The sequence below is a fragment of the Carettochelys insculpta genome, chromosome 1 (genome assembly GCF_033958435.1).
Source record: "Carettochelys insculpta isolate YL-2023 chromosome 1, ASM3395843v1, whole genome shotgun sequence".
NCBI lineage: Eukaryota > Metazoa > Chordata > Testudines > Carettochelyidae > Carettochelys > Carettochelys insculpta.
The window spans coordinates 153,497,528-153,518,384 of NC_134137.1; the positions used below are offsets into that span (position 1 = coordinate 153,497,528).

Below are 20,857 nucleotides of genomic sequence, written 5' to 3' on the forward strand. Positions count from 1 at the left end.
GTAAGCCTCCACTCCATGTATTTAGCTGTTGAAGGTGATTCTTTAATGATGTTTAGTCCTGATTTGAGCAAGGACAAAAATGCTACGATTACGTCTCCTTCTACATTTAACCTATTTTTGCTTATCCAGGTCAGGGATGGAATTACAGGTATAGATGGCCGTATGCAACAAAAGGCATGAAACCAACCAGGTAAGACAATAGCTGCAAATAGTTAATATGCTAGCAGTTCATTATTCAATGTAAGCAAGCTCATATGACACAGTGTAAATGTAGCCTATTCAGTGCACATAACATTTTACATATATTTTAGAAAAATAAACATAGCTTAATGTCTGCCTTTTTCCTGTGTTCTGAAGACAGTATGGTATCTTAATCACTTCAGTTTTAAATATAGATACTACATGCCAAAAAAGTAGTAGTTTTAAAAGTACTTCAGCAAGTATGCTGCGTAACTCCACATGGAAGGCAATGGGTTTTGGGTGTTAACCTTCCTTAGGTATTTAGAAAATACCTCCCCACAACCAAAAAATAAAAGAAAAATACAAAAATCTTGTTTTATTATTTAATTTTTAAATCCAAGAATTGGGGCCCCGATCTTTATTGTAGTATCATCATGCAGATTTAGATATTGTGTGTAATTTCAGGTGCCACACTTCTGTATTAGTTTTATTACAGCACTTCAGAATAGCAAGTGTTTGCAGATCTCCCTCCCCGCACTGCAATCCCCACCAGCAACCCCTTCCCATCAAACCTAAAAGATCTGTAAAGCAGATTGAACTATTGTAGATTTTCAAATATATAGAAAGAAAAAGATGAAATGAGAATGGTATAAAAAATGGTTTTTTTAATTCCTACATGTGACTGACTGATTTTGATGAAGGCTGCAGTTTTTTTAAAAATTTTACTCAGCCAATCCTTTGTATGCTATTAATTTGTTTAAGCATGAAAGGTTCATAATTATCAATCTTCTCTAATACTATAAGCAATTGTTGTTGCAAAATATCCTTCACAAAATTTGTTATAATCTCTCATATGCACGAAAGACAAAAATTAAATATACTTGCCTTAGCTGTAGCTGAAACTGAATTCCAGTAACCACCGCTGAGCGAGAACTTTCCACTACCTATTCGTGCCAGTATCTCTTCTGGGGTATCATCAGGACCATTTGCAAAAGGAGTGTAGCTAATTAATTAAACAAGTTCAGAGTATTAGCAGCTTTTCCATGTTGGACCTAATTCTTATTTCACATCTGACCACAAATTGTCAATAGTTTCAAAATAATCATAACACACACCCCATCTCTCCAACATCACGTGATAGTAAAACAGACTTAAAACACACCCAAAATAGTAAAGAAGTAAAATGCGTGGTAGAGTGGGATGAAGAGCTTGTTTCTCTTACTATATTTCTTCTGTAACAGAGTGGCTATGGCTACACTAGCAAGTTCTGTGCTGACAAAACTGGTGGAACAGCCATAGCAAAAAAGGTATTTTGTAGATAGTATGTAGACAAAAGTCAGCACTTCCAGTGACATCCTTCTGCCTCTCAAGGTCTGTTGACAAAAAAAAAAGCTGTGTGGATGCTTAGGGGCCGGTGTGTGTGGGGGGTGGTGGAGGCTGGTTCTCTTGACAGATGAGGCATCCAGAACAATGGGCACCCCTATCAGCTGTGCTTCCAGAGAGAGTTTTGTCAAGTGAGTGGCTGGGAGTCCAGAAGCTCTGTCAACTGAGCGGAGCACTTTTCCAACTGGCTTGTGTGTGTGGCTGCACTTTGTCAACAGAAGCTGTATCAGGAAATCTCTTCTGACAGTGACTTCTGTCCACAGATCACTGTAGCGTAACTGTAGCCACTGTGCCTAAGTGCAGGCTAATTCTGAGTCATAGCTCCAGGAACTGACCTGATGAAGTGTAAGGACTACATTTCTATAGGAACTCTGAAAATGGTGGACTTGATGACTATGACCTGGAAAGAATCAATACCCATCCTAAGGGTAGCTGAGAAAGAACCACTAAACTCTAAAGGATTTACCTTATTTAACAATTCACATACTTGCTACTGAATTAAAGTACACTAAGCTTAACTGAGAATAACTAATTTTTATGCCCCTGGATTTCTTTGCGTTAGTTAAGAGGTTAAGATGGCCAGGCATACTGTAAAATTGTGACAAAAAACAAATAAGCATCTTAAAGCTAACTTGTATGTGAGGTACAATAGGCTAAGTTGGTGGTATAAAAGTGGCCTTTTTCAAAGCTGAGTTTTAAAATTATTGCTTGATGAACTTGTGCTTGTATTCATTCAGGAAGATAACTTCTATTTTGTGTATCATTCTGACAGCACAACCTGACATGACGTTACTCATTCTTGTTAGCAATCGAACTTCAATGCCTCACTGATACATAATTTTCCTTTTAATATACATAGCACTTCCTACCTCAGGAGTCCATGGCCCATCAGGGCAATCTGCTAGATATTTTGTTTACACTGACTACCTGCAAGCATGGCCCCTTGCAGCTCCCACCATGTCCCTGTCAGCTGCACTGCTTCCCACAGCTCCCATTGGCCAGGAATGGGACACTGTGTCCACTGGGAGCTATGGACAGGTGTGGGCCTGAGGATGGTCAATTCAGACAAAATGTCTCAGGTCCCACCAGCCAACTACCCTGATGGGCTACACGCTGAAGGTTTCCAATCCCTGTTTTAGCATTTTTAGTGTGAACAAGTTTCCACTTCATGTAGAGTAACAGCCTATGCATATCAATTCCTGTTCTTAAATACACATAAGGCTACAAAACAAACATTTGATAGAGCCTCTGACTTGGATTTAACAAGACAACTTATAAAAGGTTTTCATATATATATATATATATATGTCTTAAGAGCTTGTCCTACTACATGCAGAGCACCCTCAATTCCCACTGAAACCAGCACCTCTCAGGAACATCAGCATCTTACAGGATTGAGCCCCTAGTCAATATTTTATTTATATAGATTTACTATTCTCAACCAAGCAGCTCACTTAATTTCTGCAAACTCACCCAGTAAGCATTGTATAGAGCAGGACACCAAGACTCCATATATCACAAGCAGCATCATAGCCTTGCCTTTTTAAAACCTGCAAAGAGCAAATCTAGTGATTTCTACAGAAAACAGAAGTACAGTTTGATGATGATTTTGGTTCCAACATTACCATATTACTTCAAAGATATCAAGTGTGTGTTTCAAAAGCTTCATTTATTGAGAATTTTATAATTGTGCAATAATGGAGAAAATGTTTGAATAATTAAACAAAAACTATTAAAATTATTTGATGGCGTATAAACTAGACCTTGCTATTTACCTCTGGAGCAACAAAATTTGCTGTGTAACAAGGAGTCATCAGAAGACCATTTTCTGCTCTTAGCTGTTTTGCAAAGCCAAAATCACAAATTCGAATTGATTCTGGATTACCAGATTCATCAACATAAAGAATGTTGCTAGGTTTCAGATCTCTATGAACAACCTAAATAAACACAAAAACAAAAAATATATAGTATAGGGTTCTCTGTTAAAAGTATGTACGTCAATGCTTCATAATCTCTCTCTCTCTCTAAATAGATATATATTTTTCCTCCCAGGCAACAGAATGACATCATGTCAATCTGATGCCTAGGGAGATCGAAACAGGGAGGGGGGCCGGGGCTGCAGAGAGGCCCCAGGTAAGCTGGGGCAGGCTGCATGACTCCCTGACCCCACAGGAAGGCTGCCCCTCCTCCCCCGCAGCCCCTCTCTCCATCTTGGTCCCTCTCTACCCTGCCCCCTTCTCCTCACCTCCACGCCACTGGACATGGGACTTGCATAGGAGAGGATGAGCTGGTGTAGTGTGGAGGGGGAGCAGAAGGTGCCTCTCAGCCCAGAGCTCATCTACCACTACTAACTCTCCCCGGCCCCTGGGCTGGGCTGCAGGACACAATTCTCGTCAGTAGTGACAGCCAGAGCTCAGTTATGAGTGGGCCTTCCCCTTTCCTTTGCTGGGTAGGGAAGGCATGGCTCAGAGACAAGCTCTGGCTGCCACTACTGACAGGGAGCTGCTTCCTGCCACCTAGCCTACGGCCAGAGGTGATACAGCTCCACCCTTGCCTGTCTTATTACCCTGCCAAAGTTGCCCACAGCAACCTCCCCCCAAGCATTCCCAGGTCACAAACAGACCAGGGTGCCCTGTGTGAGGAATTTCCTGGCCATACAGCTCCCTGAACCTCTGGGAAGAGGAGGAGGGGTTGGTGAGCAGGGGGCACTCACTAGTTTATTTTTAACTTGCTGTTAGCAATGGACTCTTTTAAAGTCAAGTTTCTAATATCCACTCCAGTACACTATAATGCATTGTTTTTTGGCTACCCAAGATGTCAGAATGCTGAAATACACAAATTAGTTTCAAGAACAATGCTCTAAGTCATTTTTCAATATGGGCACTCTGCCCATGAAAGTAATGTTTGATGCTAGTTATGATGATGAACACTGAGTATCATCTCCTCATTTCCTAGAGTTATAGTGTTTGGAGAAACAAAAATCACGTAGGCTGAAGTACTGACAACAGTTCCTTGAGATACAAGTTCAGGAATAGTACTTCAAATTTGTCAGAAAGACTGTAACTGTATATAATGGAAGGCAGTGGGCAAAGCACAAATGAATGTGTTAATGAGTAATTATAAATCATCCTCCTCTTCCCTTCACAAAGGGCAGGTCTACACTCAAGAGGAAGGTTGAATTAAGGTATGCAACTCTTTCCACCTTAATTAATATACCTGAAGTCGACAAACCTTAATTCAATCTTCTACTCCATCTCCATTGTGGGAGGTTGACCTCCCTTGCTCCTAACAAGGGGCAGGAGTGCCAGCGCTGACAAGGGTACCTTCTGAGTTCAATTTAGTGACTTCCTACCAGGCATGCTACATCAATCTCTGGAAGATTTACTACAGCAGCATCGATCTTCCCGGAAGTGTCAACGTAGCCAGATACAGATGTGTGTCATCAATTTTCCTCATGCAACCTTTTCAGGTGTCCTGATGACATCACTACCTCCTGCCTTATTGCCTCCCTCATTCCCAATTGTCAATTTCCATCTTTGTCCTTAACCATCAGCTTCCCTTCTTTTACAATAAAGATTCTTCACTCTTGACTCCAGCTATCAAAACATCAGCCTTCCCCACTTCTTAAATTACTTCATCTGTCAAAATGAACATTCTACAATAGGGATTTTCACAAATTTGGAGAAAAGGTTTGGAGCAGCATAGTTGTTTGCTAGGAAACTTTTTTTAAATTTTTTGCACAATGGCAGACTGCATCAGATGTGGATTTGTCCTTACAAACTGGAACAGGGAAGCATGTTTCAGTATATATTAGGTAATACATATCTAAATGTTTTCAAGTAGAAGACTTACCCCTTGTGCATGGAGGTATTGAACAGTTCTTGTTATTGTTAGCAAGACAGCACTAGCTTCTCGTTCAGAGAAAAATTTTTGCCTAAGAATTTTGTCCAGCAGTTCTCCTCCTTTCATAAGTTCTGTTACCACATATACATACTTTCCATCATCATACACCTACAAAAATGAAATAAATTAACATTGTAAGCTTTTTTTAGAAAGCATTTTTTCCCCAAAGGGCATCAATATAATGCAGATAAACCCAATGGATTCTTTTCATGACAAAAGCTGTGGAATTATTGGCACTCTCCCAAACAACCTATTCAAATAATATTGTAAACTGCAAAATGAACACAACTTTATCCACTAAGTACAGTAACTGAATAGCATTCAATAAATGCTAGACTGAAGTCTAAAAAAGAACAGTGAATAAAATTTAGGAGAGGTTAGATTACTACTCTGATATCTAAATACATATCAAATCTGGATGCAGTCACGTGGAGATAAGCTAAGACTGCCATTGTTGAGGCTCACTTAAGAGTTAATTTCACAATGAAGTAACTATTCCACAAAAAAGTTTAGCAATCACTGGATATTAGTCATTTCAACACTCATAATGCCCCAAACTGTAAGAACCTTTCAAAGTTCATCTTAAATAAATTGGGGGTGCTACTGCAATTAGTGCATGAAACCATCTTAAATTTTATTACCACACATAGCATTCTAACACTTGGAAACCAAGGTCAATTTATAAATTCCTCTCCCATATCTTGGAAACCTGTACACATGTACTATTTTAAAAAGCTTAGTAAAGTGTATTAAGACTTCATCCTGTATTTTTAACTATGAAAAATGGTGTAAGTGCTTTTCACTCATGTCTACTTAGTCTGCTTCAGCTTTTATTCTGGTGTCAGTAAGGTGGGTGAGGTAATGTGTTTTACTGGACCAACTTCTGCTGGTGAGAGATGCAAAGTCCTGAGCTTTGGTGTGGCTTTAAGCTCTTCTCTTTCACAAACAGAAGTGGATGCAATAAAAGATATGTTCTCACTCACATTCTCTCATATCCTTGGACCAATTGGCTACAACTATTAGATTCTGCGGAAGCAGTCGACCAGTCATCCATCTTACCAGCAGGGGGCACTGCAGCCTATAAATAGTATATAGAAGCACCCTTAAAGCAAGTATACCACATTTCATTTTTATTGCATTTCCTTAGGTTTTAACTTCAGTCTCATGCAAAACTTGACTTCTGTTTAAAGAAACTTTTGTTAGGTGATCCTCCTTGTATTTTGTAGAAATGAACTTTTAGATAAATCATTTCTTCATTATATAAAATTTCCAAAATGTTTTATTGACCTCTACAGTTTGTGCCAAAAATGGTAAAATGGTAAAATGACTTTTGTTTCACATTCAAATGAAAAGACATATTATTGCTTCTAATAAAATAGGTTATATAACTAATGAATGGATCAGGAGCTGTCGTTTCTATTTTTCCCCTTTCAAAATACTGAAAGCAATTACATTTTACACTTGATTATCTTATATTATAGGCTAAAGCTTATTTCATTTTGGGGGGTTTGCATTTTATATTATTTGCTTTATCAGTAATAAATGAGATGAGAAAACAAAACACATTTTGTAGAAAGCATGCTCTCCCAATAAGGCTGCTTCCTAATACACAAGGAAAAGCTATGGGGTTACATTTAGCTATCAACTCTACAGCTGACAAATCATGATTCTTTAAAAAGACAAATCACAGAATTAGGAGTTTCTTCCAGAGACCAAGGATTATTTAATAGCCATTTCTGAATTAATACAAATAAACAAAAACATTAATTTCAACTTTTTACAGTTGAAAAATTTCATGTTATACAAACTGTGAAAGCAGAGAACTTAAATAGTTCTAGACACAAAAATGTTTCAGTTGAACAGATCTACAACTGATGCTGATTACTTCCAAGGTAGGCTCATGCTAGTTCAGGTAAAATGGAAATACGACAATTCTATGAGTGCGCCATTAAAGATCTGAAATGGTAATTGTAACCAGTTCTTCCAACTCTGAGCCTGTATGTCCTCCAGCTACAATCAAAGTGGCCTTTAAGGTCTGAAAAGTTCTTCTCTGCTGAACAGTAAAGAAGGGTAAAAGTTAGTTTGGTTATTCACCTTCAACATCTGGCTGTGCATTATTAAACAGTTCTGCTTTTCTTAACATCAGTGAAAATGAATTTCACAAGGAAGTATCAATGTAGTTTGGTCCAATCTCAGGAAGCAGTTTGTACTGAAAAATGCTGGAAAGGTTTTTTCCCAACACTTGGGCATTTGTTGTGCAAATAAATTCAGAAGCCTGTTCCACAATCTGAGAATACAGTGTCACTCCAGTGCAGCCATCTTTAAGATGAAACATAACTACGGTGGAGTAAAAAATGGAATTCCACGCATGAGGAAATTCCAATATTCCTACAGTAGTTTTTATCCTAAATCTGAGCATGGATGAAAAGTAGAAATATGAACAAAACTGGATTCGGAAATGCTGAAACATTTGTTTTGGCATTTCAAAACTGAAATACAGCAAACACTTGATTTAATGGACCCTGAGATAACAGACTTGGGAAATAACAAATGCTGTCTGCCAGCTCCCCAACCACCCTAAATAAATGCTGGAGACTTGCCAGTGCCACCACTGGGCTTGGAGGAGCTGCCGGAATGGCTGGGACTGCCAGGGATGGAAGGGCCACTACAGTAGCTGGGGCCAACAGGGCCAGAGGAGCTGGGTGTTTTGGGGAGCGCGCTGCGGCAGGACACAGGAGCTCTCCTTCCCCAGCCCTGGGTGTGTGGAGCATGACGGCGTCCAAGCACTGCTGCCTGCAATGGCGCTGAGCAGCAGCAATGGTGTCAGAGGCTGCTGCCTGCTGGGGGCGGCCACGCTCTACCTTTGCACAGGCTTCTCAGAACCAGGGCCTGGAGGAGCCGCAGCACTCAGAGTTGCAGGAGGTGGAAGGAGCCAGGCCAACATTCAGCTGGTAATTGGGAGATGGAGGTGGGAAGGGAAGAGGGTGGGCAGAGGACAGGAGTGAATGATGAGCTGGGAAGCTCAGTGCATCGTCATAGAGTAAAACCATTCCAATATAACAGACTTCTGGCATTAATGGACAACTCTTCCCCATTAGTCTATTAAATTGAGGGTTTTCTGTATTTTATTGTAATACACTGAAACATTTCATTTGGCGTCAATTCAATGTTAAGCTAAAAGTGCCCAAGGCTCCAGGACGCCTCGTGGGGAGAGGCAACTGAAGTTCTTTGAGATGTACATCCACCTGGGAGCTCCACTTCAGAGATGTATTTGCCCTGCGCCTCAGATCAGAGATTTGGATAAAGTTCAGCCCACAAACAGAATGCATTCTGTACATCTTTGTTCCCTCTTCAGATCGTACATAGTAGGGGTAGTTAACTCTGGCCTGCAGCTTGCCTGGTTCCTGAGGCTCAGGGCTCCTCTCCTCAGCATCTGGTCCTTGGCAGGTGGGGGGAGCCCCAAGACTCATAGGGCAGATTCCAGCAAGCTGGGACCAGATCTGACCCACAGGCTCTGCTTGCTGGGGACAGGATGTGGCTCCACCACCACAGCTTCTTCTCTCCCAGCTATGGCTGGGGGAATGGCAGCAATCTGCAGCCTGGAAAGGCCTCCCTCTCCACTCTGATGAGCTGGAATTCAAACCAATTGGTGGTGGTGGTATGCATGCGTGCGTGCCTCAGGATGGTGGGAGAAAAGCCTCTCCAGGGAGCATTTCTCTGCACTGCTGTTCCCCCAGCTGGGGGTGAAGGTAGCAGTGGCAGCATGTGGAAGCACCTCATTAAATTGCTCAACCCCACTCCTGCACCATTCCTTCCAGGCCAGGCTCCCCCACCCCACATTGCTTCTGCACACCCCCTGCTCATGTCCCCCCTCTCCAGCCTGTTCCTGTACCCTCCCTCTGTCCCACGCTCACCCTGCACCTGCGCCCTCACTCCTTGCCCAGATCCTTCAGCTCCAGCCAACTCCTGAAACCCCAGCCACTGCTTCCAGCCCACATATGCACCTTACCTCACAACCAGATCCCCCAACACAGACCACTCCTGCACCTCCCTCCCACCCAGACCCCACTCACCCACATTCCACTTCTGCATTCTCCCTCCCACCCAGCTCTCACAACTGCTCCTCAAGCAACCCCTCCTGCACACTGAACCCTGAACCCTCCATTTTTGGGCCCATCCTGGGTCCCTAGAAGAGTTAATCTGGCCTGGGGAAAGCCCTGAACCTCAGCAGTCAGGGCCACAATGAGGTTTTTATCATTTTTCTCCTCACTTTTGTGTGGCCCCCAAATGATTTTTCTCTGTGTCAGTGGTCCACAAACCTAAAAAGGTTCTGGTATACAAGGCTGTGCAAGCAAAACATTTTCATTCCTTTCCCACCACAAAGTCCTGCAGAGGAAATTTTGAGGCAGACTGAAAAAAGGGCAAGTAGAGGACCCACATGAATACACATCCCGAAGAACTCCAATTACTGTACAAGGTGTGTAACCTCTCCTTCAAACAGAGTACCTGAAGTATAGCACCCACAGGGAGTTTGAGAGGACTAACCTCACATTGCATTGATATTACCGCCAATCTATATTCTACACCCTAAATGCCAGTCACCACCTAGGGACCGCACCATCGTGCCTTAGGCTAGCAGATGGACAGTCATATCTCTGTTGGACTGGGCCATAGATGTGCAGCTACAGAGATGAGTATGGCACAGGAATGTACTCAGCACAAAACATTATTTGCACATCACTGCAGTTTTTTGAATGGCCCTGCTGGATCTTTATTAACTTTTCCTCCTATCCCTTCCCTTCATCTTCTGTGTTTTACATCACACAATGAATTCTTTTCTTTAGTAATTTCAGACTGTAATTAGTATTTTAATGTATACTAATAAACTGTCTACTACACTGAATGCCTCATATAATTACGTATTTCACTTGAAATTGGGTATTGGCAAAAGTAAATTAAGACATTTGAAACTGCAATATTTTATTCTTTATATTAAACAAAAGAACTCCGATATATCTAAAACATACATTTTGTTCTCTGACAGACATAAAACAAAGAGTGAAAGCAATTTTATAATAGCCTATCAAAGAATGGGGTCTACTTACATCTTTAAGGGTGATAATATTTGGATGCTGCCCATAGCGCAGTAGGATTTCAATTTCCTCTGTTGGATCTCTTTTGCTCTTGTCAATAATCTAGAGGACCAAGCAAATGTATAAGAATAAGTATTATCTAAACACCAAAGACTGAAACAGGCAGACACTTTCATTTACAAATATGTAACATTCCTCACCAATGGTTACAGAAAGGCTGGCTTCTGTCAAGACTTGGTTCCATGAACCCTGGCAATGGGGGAAGAAAAAAATCTTTGGATAGAATGTGGATAGGATATTGGTGGATGTTCTTTAGATAACAAGCCTTAATGTGAAGTTACCAGTAAATAATTTAGCTGTCCATTTAGTATAGCACAGAGCCCCTGACTTTGCATGTGTTAATCCTGGACGGATAACACTGCTGGACTGGTTTCCCTACGGTTGTCTGTAGCTGGAACTAGATCTACGAAGGGACTTAAACTTTTAGGCATCATGCCACCAAGTGTGAACTACAGCCTCAAGTTAGCTACCTACATTGCTTATACAATGCATGTGGAGAGAGAGGCATCTAAAAATGTGATCCACAGAACACAGGTTGTTGAGTGAGGAGCCAGCTAAGCTAGTTAACACAAAATGCTGAAGAAAATCTTAAGCTCACCCTTCAAAGTGATTTAGACACTTAATTCTAGGCTGCAAGGAGGTACTGACTCTGCATAGGAGTCTCAGCCATGCACTCTCTCTTGGAATTAGATGTCCAAGCTGCTCCTTGCAACAAACACCAGAAGAGGCGGCTGTAAAGCCACACATATCTCCTGAGATTTTAGACCTGTAGTTAGAGGATTCAGCTGTGAGGTGGCGAATTTCTCTGCTAGATGAGGAAAAGGGATCTGAACTTGGGTTCTCCCCCTTCTGTGAGAGTATCCAATCCCCTGGGCTCTGAGCTATTCTGGGCTGTGGGGTCTCTTCCACTGTACACTAGTAATTGAGTAAGTAGTGGACCAGAATAACCCAAGAACAAAAATAATCAGATCTACTCCTGATAAAGTAGGCCAAATTCCCAGGATGAGATTTCTGCAGAAAGTTAGTAAGCTTTATTTCATAATTTGAATGTGCTGAATCTGAAAATTACATTTACCAAGCTTAATTGTGTACTTGTCTGAAGTAAAAACAAAAAAGGCAATGACCACCATTTACAGCTTCAAAAATTAACAGGAAGTACAGAAGAGGTATTACATATTTTTCATGCTAATATCTAGCACCTTTCTTGTAAACAAAGTGCTGGTACTCAGATAGCTTCCCACCTGCTTCCTCCCCAGCCAATCCCATCACTGGGGCTGCTGAGGTACCAGCACAAAAAACTCCAAACACACTGCTCATATCAGAGGCTACGTTTACACTTGCCCTATGAGGCTGATGGGAGATTACTAATGAAGTGCTGCATATGCATCACAGCACTTCATTAGTAATCTCCTATCAGCCTGATTACCATGCCTCCTTCAAAGAAAAGGGGAAGTGTAGCAAAATCAAAACGCAATGCAGATGTCTTGCCAGATGGTTTACTGGATACAAATGATTGCCAGGCAGTCGTGGAAACAAACATGGTATATGGCATTTTTCTTCAAATGTCAAGTCAAAAATGAAAAATCTGGCTGAGTTTTAATGAAAAGTACAGTAACAATAATTCTCTGTTAACTCAGTACAGCTAGATGAGTATCACTTGGTGCCCAGCTCATGAAGCTGATATGCTAATTAAAAAGTAGGCAGGACAGATTTATCCTACTTCCCAATAGCTGGCCAGACTTTTCGGCACTTTTCCAAAATAAGGCTGCTCTGGCTTGCTTCTTTTCAGAACAACAAGCAGTCCTGTGGCACCTTATAGACTAACAGATATTTTGGAGCATAAGCTTTCGTGGACAAAGACCTGCTTCATCAGAAGCTTATGCTCCAAAATATCTGTTAGTCTGTAAGGTGCCACAGGACTTCTTGTTGTTCTCAAAGATACAGACTAACACAGCTACCTCTGTGATACTTCTTTTGAGGAACGCCTAGCTAACTCTTTGCAAAACAGAACAACTGTCACATCTGGAGTGTTCAAAAAGAACAGTATTTGTTAAATCAAATCCATTTCTGAATACAAACATGTCACGTGTCAGCACAAAACTGATGATGTTGTTCCATTTGTGGCATACGACAAAATGCCTTGCAGCCAGTTGTGGATGAAGGTGGAAACATCAAAAAACTACAAATACATACCTATACAATAATACTATTTGAGAGACAATTTTGCCCAAGTTTTCTCAAGCAGATAGAAAATAATATTCTCCTTCCATGAACAGGCAGGCTGTGATACTCTTTCCCATACTGCTGTCCACAGCAAGAAAACTGCTTACACAACATCTATGGACAAAGGTCAGCAACCTGAGGTTCTCTAAGGAGTCATCTGCAGCTCCAGAGGCTGCCACCAATGAAACAGTAGAACTAAAATTAATTGGTTTAATGATCAGCAGGGTGGCGACAGGGATCTGGCCATTAAACCAACTGAAATTAGTTCCATTACTTCAGTGGTGCCAGGGCAGGAAGTCGCAGAGAGATCTTCACTCACTCCGCCACCTAAGCGGCCACACCTCTCCAGTGGGCATGGCTCAGCTCACCCCCGTCAGTGGAACACCTCCACACCAGCCTTCCTTCCACTGGGTACATGTGGCTGCCTGGACTAGGGTCCCCAGACAGTGCCACAGATGGGTTATTTCCAGGGGCTGGTTTGGCGCTGAGGCGGGTTAATCCTGGGGATGGGGGGTGGGTTTGAGGCTGAGAAGACTGGGGATGGAGGGTCAGGTTTGCAGGATGGGGGTAAAGCCTGGGAATGGGGGGTGGGGTAGGGTGGCAGAGAGTTGATGCAAGCATTCCTCCTTCTTGCTTAAGAGCCTATCCTCAGGCACAGCATTTTCCTTGTCCTCATTTGCTCTCCAATCCAGGGGTGAAAGTAAACTTGCTAACTGGTACAAATCATCACGTGCGCTGTTCTTAAAATAGGGGTTTACAAAAAGTACGGTTTGACGTTATTTATTAAGGACTGTTTCCTATTCACATGCATCGTGGTTCTTAAGTATTGACTTTGTAACTAAATTTGAAAAAATGGCTCTTCTCCCTCTTTTGGTTGCAAACCCCTGCCCATGGAGAAACAATGAAGGCGGAGCTACAACACGAATCAATCATTTAATCAGAAAAACTGACCTGCAACATGTCCAGTTTACCTAATGGGGAGACCTGCAACAAGGCAAGGTTGCTATTGTTCTCCCAGTGTTGATCGCAAGAGGCAGTGACCCTAACAACAGATGCATTGTACTATAACATCCAAAGAGCTCACTCAAGTGTAGGCAGGCCAACTGCAACAATCCCACGCTATTCTCCCCAGAGAATATGGATTAGACCAAAAATGGAGAACTGGTACCCAAGATGTCACTGGAGCCAGTCCTTAACAGCTGTGCAGCAATTGTTACCTGTGGATATGTCAAAGGGTGCATATTATAATGCTACAGCTGCGGAAATGCCATATTGGCCTGCACTGGGGCTTGTAAACTCCAGGAATATGTTGGCGCACACAGGAACTGTTCAATTATACTCTATGAAAAAACTGCAGGACATATAGCAACTGTTTTTAGTGGAATAAAAAAAATAAACATCACAGAAACACACTTTTTACATGAATTTTCAACTCCAATTTACAGGGTGAAATATTTAAAATTCAGCTTGGTAAACATTTATTTCAGATTCAGTACATTCAAATTATGAAATTTACCTACTGCCCCCCACTCCCAAAGGCATCTTACACCTTATTTTATAGCACACGTCCGATTTATGACTAAAACTCAACTGCTGACATATAAACAAGTACTCTTGAAATTCAAGTCTATACATTAAGACTACATCAGTCTGTTAAACCAAATTATACAATTTTTGTGTGTCTGAATAGTTCTGTAATTCTGAAAGTTAAACTGTTTCAAAATATAACAAAGTTTACCAAACTCTGTTCCTCCTTAGCCAGTTACACAGGTTTCCATGTTGGCAAGACAAATTTTATTGCCTTTTATTAATTATTGTTATAGCATTCTTTGAAATCTAGATCTGATTCAGTTAGTATCCTTTAGTGCTTTTTAACATGCATTAAAAACATAGTTAATACATGACTTAAAGAAACTAAAAGCAGAGTCAAAGTTCCCTCTTCAAAATTGTCAGTGGTACTAAACTACACAAAGAGCACAGCTAGAAACACGAATTCACATGACCATCTATATATATATATATATATATATATATATATATATATATATATATATATATATCAGAGAGGTAGCCGTGTTAGTCTGTACCTTCAAGAACAAGAAGTCCCGTGGCACCTTATAAACTAACAGATATTTTGGAGCAACCAAATATGCTCCAAAATATCTGTCAGTCTATAAGGTGCCACCAGACTTCTTGTTCCCCCCTCCACAGCCCATCGCTATAGGAGCACAACTGGTTCCCAAATTTCTGCTCATAGGTGAAAACTCATAAGAGTGACACAAAATTCCCATTAAAATACATGTAAAGTCTCCAATTCATTCCAAGTGCTTGTAACCTGACACAAATCATTTGAGTTTATGTACTTTTCTGATGTATTTGAATACTTTCGCACCAGAAATAGGATGTAGCGTATGTATGTAGAGCAGGGATTCCCAACCTATGGGTCACGACTCAAACACAGGTCCCATTAGATTTGTTAAAGGTCGCCAGCTGGGTAGTTCCCAGATCCATGTGGCTGTTAAAAGAAGCCATTTGCAGTTTAACACTGCTGCCTCAGGCAGATATCTATCAATAGTGATAAAGATAGCTGCCATCTCCAGCAGCGCTCTCTATCACTAGGGATAGCAATTACCTTATGCCTAGGTGCTGAAACCTTAACACTTGAGTTAATTAGCTTTAACGATTGTTACTTGCTGGGAACAGGAGGGCTGTGGGAGCCATCCGGCCTAGCAGCCCCTGTGAAGAGACTGCGAGGGAAGGAGGAGGAGGAGGAGTGTCTAAGGCTGGGGAAGTTTGGGGCTGCTGGGGGGCTGCATAAGCTTGGGGGAAGTTTGGAGCTGCTGGGGGAGGGTGTAAGGCTGGGAGCAGTTTGGGGCTGCTGGGGGGGTGTAAAGCTGCAGGTGGTTTGCGGCTGCTGGGCAGGGGACTGTAAGCCTGGGGGCAGAGTGGGGCTGCTGGGGGGAGTCTAAGGCTGACGGTGGTTTGGGGCTGCTGGGCAGATTTAAGGCTGGAGTCAGTCTGGGACCTTAGTGTGGGGGTTAAAACCTGGCCGAGGGTGAGGTCTGTGGGGCAGGCAGGGGAACTAATACAGTAAACCCTGGAGTTACCCAGGGGTTGTTCCTGCAACCCCTGCATAACTCCAATTTTCCTGCAAGGGGAGGGGAGCCAGGAACCACCAGGGCTGGTCAGCTTCCTGGCTCCCAGAGTGGCAGGAGCTGGGAACCAGGGGCAGGCTGGTTCCAGTCCCCCATGGCTTGAGGGACCTGGAATCTGATCATCTCATGGCTGGTCAGTTTCATGTTCCCGCCAGCGCGGGGTGGGGAACCAGGATAAGAGCCTTTTCCCTCTCTTCCCTCAGCCACCGGGCTGTCAGACAGCTGCATGTCTGAAGGAAAGGAGGGAGAAGGCTCCAGCTGTAGTGCTGCAGGTTTCCCCATCCCCCCGGACAGGGGCCCCACGGCTGGCTCATGTAAGTGGGGGAAGCTCACTTGTTTAGTGAACAAAAATGAGTGTCTCCCTTGTTTTAGTGACTACTCATAAGTAAAGTACTCATTAAACAAGGCATGAGTGTATATCTATCTATATCTACTGAGGAACTAAAAGAAATAATTATGTTTAAATTAATCTATACCATTGTCATTTTGGTATAATGCTTTGGTGTAGTCTCTCTGGTGTACACAGTCTCCCACAATTATATACGTAATAAAGTTAGACAGGTGTTCATGGGGAGAAGACTGCTACGCCCCATTAAAAAAATAATGACATTTAATGAATAAGTGACATTTGCATTCATATGTTTTCTATTCATTTAAGAAAAACAAAATAGCAAATAATTTATGGTAGAGAAATTTAAGCTAGCATTGACACATGACTAAATTCTAAAAATATGATTGTTAGCAGTTAAGGGTTTTTGAAGATTCGTTACCTTAACTGCATATTCCATGTTTGTAGCTTTATGTATACATCTCTTGCAGACAGAGTAAGAACCAACCCCAATGTCTTCTTTTACTTCATATCCATCAGTAAACTGAATGCTGTTCCTGTGCAACTGCTACCAAAATAATACAATCAATTGATGAATACTTTAAAAAAAATATACATCCTCTACAGTACAAATCAATTGGAATTAGAAATGTTAATCCCCTCTGTTTTTTTTTTTTAAATGACAGTCTTGCTAGGACAAAATTCCATAGTGCTCTGTTTGAACAAGGTACATTATAAATCACATGAATGCCATCCATTTATATCATATCACAGAAATTCTATTACAAGTCTGTATTTACAAATACTGCTCTATTAATTTCAACAAATATGAAACCAACTAAATCCTCCCTTTAACCCTAATAAATACCAATTTTTCTGGTCTTATCTGTCCAAACATGGATGGTAAAATACAGCAATTTATTTATTTTGCAAGTGCAGTGTTTAGTATGAGAATTTTTCACATAGTGGATACAAATTTATTTAAAATAATATAAGCAGAAGTGTAATCTGAGTCTGCGGATCAAAGCAGAACGAGTAACACTGTCAACCTGTTTTGCATGGGAAGGAAATGGTATTTTGGTACATGGAAACAGTTGGTGCGTTTATACAAAGGATACCTAAACTTTAGCAGGAAGCTGACTGGGTATCCTGCAGACATGAAAAGGGGAACTAAAAATGAGGAAGCCGTTAAAGGGTACAGAGAAAAGGGAGCAGAGAAGTTTTGAGAAATGCTTACAAGAAGAGGAAACAGTACAACGAAGAACGCCATGTGCAACTTTGTGCAAACAAAAACCAGAGCAGAAATTGCAGCAATTTTTGGCAGAGATTCAGGACTCAACAGCAGTAAGCCGCATGAATGCCAAAAGGACACGTATTATACTCCCCATCCTACCAAGATAGCAAACTAGTTTTAACAAGTATTTTAAAAATTAATTTTTGTAAAGCTGGCTTTGCCAGAAAGCATAGCTGGGCTGAACTTCCTGAAAGCTAATAAACTCAAATGGATTTTGCAAGCATCCCTCTCCCCCCCGGCAACTAAAGTCGATAACAGCTGAGAATAAACACGCACTGGCCAATGCCATTTTGTATAGTATCTTCTCCTATTAGCTGAGTCCCTAGTGAAGTTAACCCAATTGAAAGTGATTTTAACCTTTACAAATAACACCATCAGCTACTGAAAATAGTTTTCTTCTCTGTCCTCTCCTCCACTCCCGTTAGTTTCCCTATGAAGACAGTATCTTCCAATCCATAACCCACTCCTAAGTTTCTTGACACTAACCCTAAACTCTTTACATAGGCAAATTCTGTAATTTTTTTAAGCAAACAGAAAACGAATGTTTATGAAAATCAAGTCATTGTTTACATATGAGCTAACCACAAATGCCAAATGTAGTTTTATTTTATGTGGTGACATCACTTGAGACAGATAAAAAGACACTGTCAGTTTAAAATTCATGTTATAAACAAACCACTGTCTAAACTGTAACAAATTTACCAACAGCCATAGTGGAATCTTCATCACTGACAACTTTTAAAGCAAGATTGCATGTTTTTCACTAAGGTACATGCTAAGAATTATTTGGGTGAGTTCTACAACCTTACAGGTCAGATTAGATTATCACAATAGTCCTTTCTGGCACATCAATCTATGAATATGAACCAATGAGTACATGAATATCCACAAATCCTCACAACTAAACATCTGAAGTAGATAGTGTGTACAAATAAACTTATTATGCACATTGCAGACTTCGTAAAAAGGATTTAGATGGACAGTGAATACAAGTGTTCACATTTTGATCAAGCTACTCAAAGAATTAAAAACTCTAGTGGGTGCAATTTACGTATGCAAACAGCATACAGGATATTCTCTACCAGAATTATTTCTTAACTTTCTATATGAACAAGTGAAAAGTTCTCAGCAATTAAATACATTTTCTTAAGATATATGAAGAAGATTATTAACAGAAATAAGCTGTAGGTTTTTTTTTTTTTTTTTTTTTTATTTATTTAGAAATCCTACTTGGGCTTTCCGTTTCCTTTATGCCCTCTTAGTCTTCTTTTCCTACAAACACACCTACTCTTTCTCCTCAAGTCCGTTGGCTTCATGCCTATTGGCCAGTGTACCTCCTAGTGCTTCATATCCCTCCTTTTCCCACACATTCTCCAATGCTAACCTTATAAAAATCACATTTTTTTTTTTAAAAGAAGAGCATGATGCATACTTCTCCTCTAATTCCAGCTCAGTGTCATCCTTCCCCAGATCATGAAATGATTCATCTAACCAGAATTTCATATTTACAAAAAAAAGCACATTCCAGCCAACAGGCCAAGTGAACTACTTACAGAAGTAATACTGTCACAATCATTAACGTGCGGTAGTATGTGCGTAAGCATGTCTCAATTCTACTTGGCAACAAATCCCTGTGTACCCTGACACATTCGGGCAGTTGTCAGTGTTCAAGAAGTATTTTGGACCAGTAGTAGTAGGCATCCTTCAGTCTGCATAGACTATGGATCGCGCCCTTTAAAGTTTCAGTTGAGGACTTCATTTACAGCGTCTATTGTGACTATGAAGACCCACACGAGAGCGACAGTCCTTGCTGCATCTCTTGCAGATGTAGTGGGTGTCTGGCAAGTCCTTAGTGTGCTTTCTGTGTGCTCGCTTCTCCTCTGCTAGCTGTCTGATCTTCATCTCGCCCTTCTGAAGGCCCTTGTGTAACCCCTGCCTCCATCTGCTGCAGTCGTCTGCTAGTTCTTCCCAGTTGTCCAGCTCGATGTCTACCTCTCTGAGGTCTCTCTTGAAGACATCATTGTAGCGCAACTGGGGGCGTCCGGGAGGTCTTTTGCTAGAGGCTAGCTCACCATACAGGATGTCTTTTGGAATCCTTCCATCATTCATCCTGTGGACGTGGCCAAGCCAGCGGAGTTGACGCTGCCTGAGGAGGGTGTGCATGGTTGGGATTCCAGCTTGCTCGAGGATGGTGGTGTTGGTCACTCGGTCCTTCCATGATATTCCAAGGATGCGCCTGAGGCAGCGCAAGTGGAAGACGTTCAGCCTCTTTTCCTGGCGGGCATACAGGGTCCAAGTCTCGCTGCCATAAAGGAGAGTGCTGAGGATGCAGGCTCTGTAGACTTGCATTTTGGTGTGAGTGTACAGCTTGTTGTTATTCCACACTCTTGCTGAGTCTGGACAGAGTTGTGGCTGCTTTTCCGATTCTCCTATTTAGCTCAGTGTCCAACGACAGGGTGTCAGTGATGGTGGACCCGAGATAAACGAACTCGTGGATGACCTCTAACTTATAGTTGTCAATGCTGATTGATGGGGATTCAGCAACATCCTGACCAAGTACATTCATCTTCTTTAGGCTGATAGTAAGCCCAAAGTCCTTGCACGCTTTGGAAAACCGATCCAGCAGTTTTTGAAGCTGGTCTTCTGTGTGAGAGACTACAGCAGCATCGTCTGCGAACAGCATGTCTCTGATGAGGACTTCTCGCACCTTAGACTTAGCTTTCAGCCTTGCAAGGTTAAACAAACAGTTTCCCATCAGATCTTGTGTGCAGCAAGATACCCTCTGTTGAAGATCCAAAGGCATGCTTCAGGAGAAGTGCGAAGAAGATCCCGAACAATGTCGGAGCAAGTACGCATCCTTGTTTGACGCCGCTCCTGATTCTGAAAGCATCCGATAATGCGCCATCATATTGGATGGTTCCTCTCATGTCTTCGTGGAACGACTGGATCATCTTGAGTAACCATGCAGGACAGCCTACCTTGTGGAGCAGTTTGAACAGACCATCCCTGCTGACCAAGTCAAAGGCCTTGGTCAGGTCGATGAAGGCTATGTAGAGTGGCTTTCTCTGCTACCTGCACTTCTCCTGCAGCTGCCTTAGAGAGAAGGCCATGTCAATGGTAGACCTCTCTGCGTGGAATCTGCACTGCGATTCGGGGTACACCCTCTCAGCAACCTTCTGGAGTCTGCCAAGGATGACGCGAGCGAACAGTTTACCAGTGACGCTTAGGAGGGAGATTC

General features: G+C 41.8%; 1 protein-coding gene across 5 annotated transcripts in view; it reads right to left on the bottom strand.

Moving 5' to 3' along the window:
* Nucleotides 1-20,857, bottom strand: part of RPS6KA3 (ribosomal protein S6 kinase A3) — a 127,174-nt gene that overhangs the window by 18,005 nt on the left and 88,312 nt on the right. For 4 of the 5 annotated variants that reach the window (XM_074994069.1, XM_074994097.1, XM_074994085.1 and 1 more), the window contains 6 exons: nt 16,768-16,893; nt 10,572-10,661; nt 5,416-5,574; nt 3,339-3,500; nt 3,037-3,113; nt 1,066-1,183 (listed from right to left, as the gene is read on the bottom strand). In XM_074994069.1, the coding sequence (XP_074850170.1) occupies nt 1,066-1,183; nt 3,037-3,113; nt 3,339-3,500; nt 5,416-5,574; nt 10,572-10,661; nt 16,768-16,893 (732 nt within the window). The remainder of the gene's footprint in view (nt 1-1,065; nt 1,184-3,036; nt 3,114-3,338; nt 3,501-5,415; nt 5,575-10,571; nt 10,662-16,767; nt 16,894-20,857) is intronic. The other variant, XM_074994077.1, reaches the window with a different exon arrangement.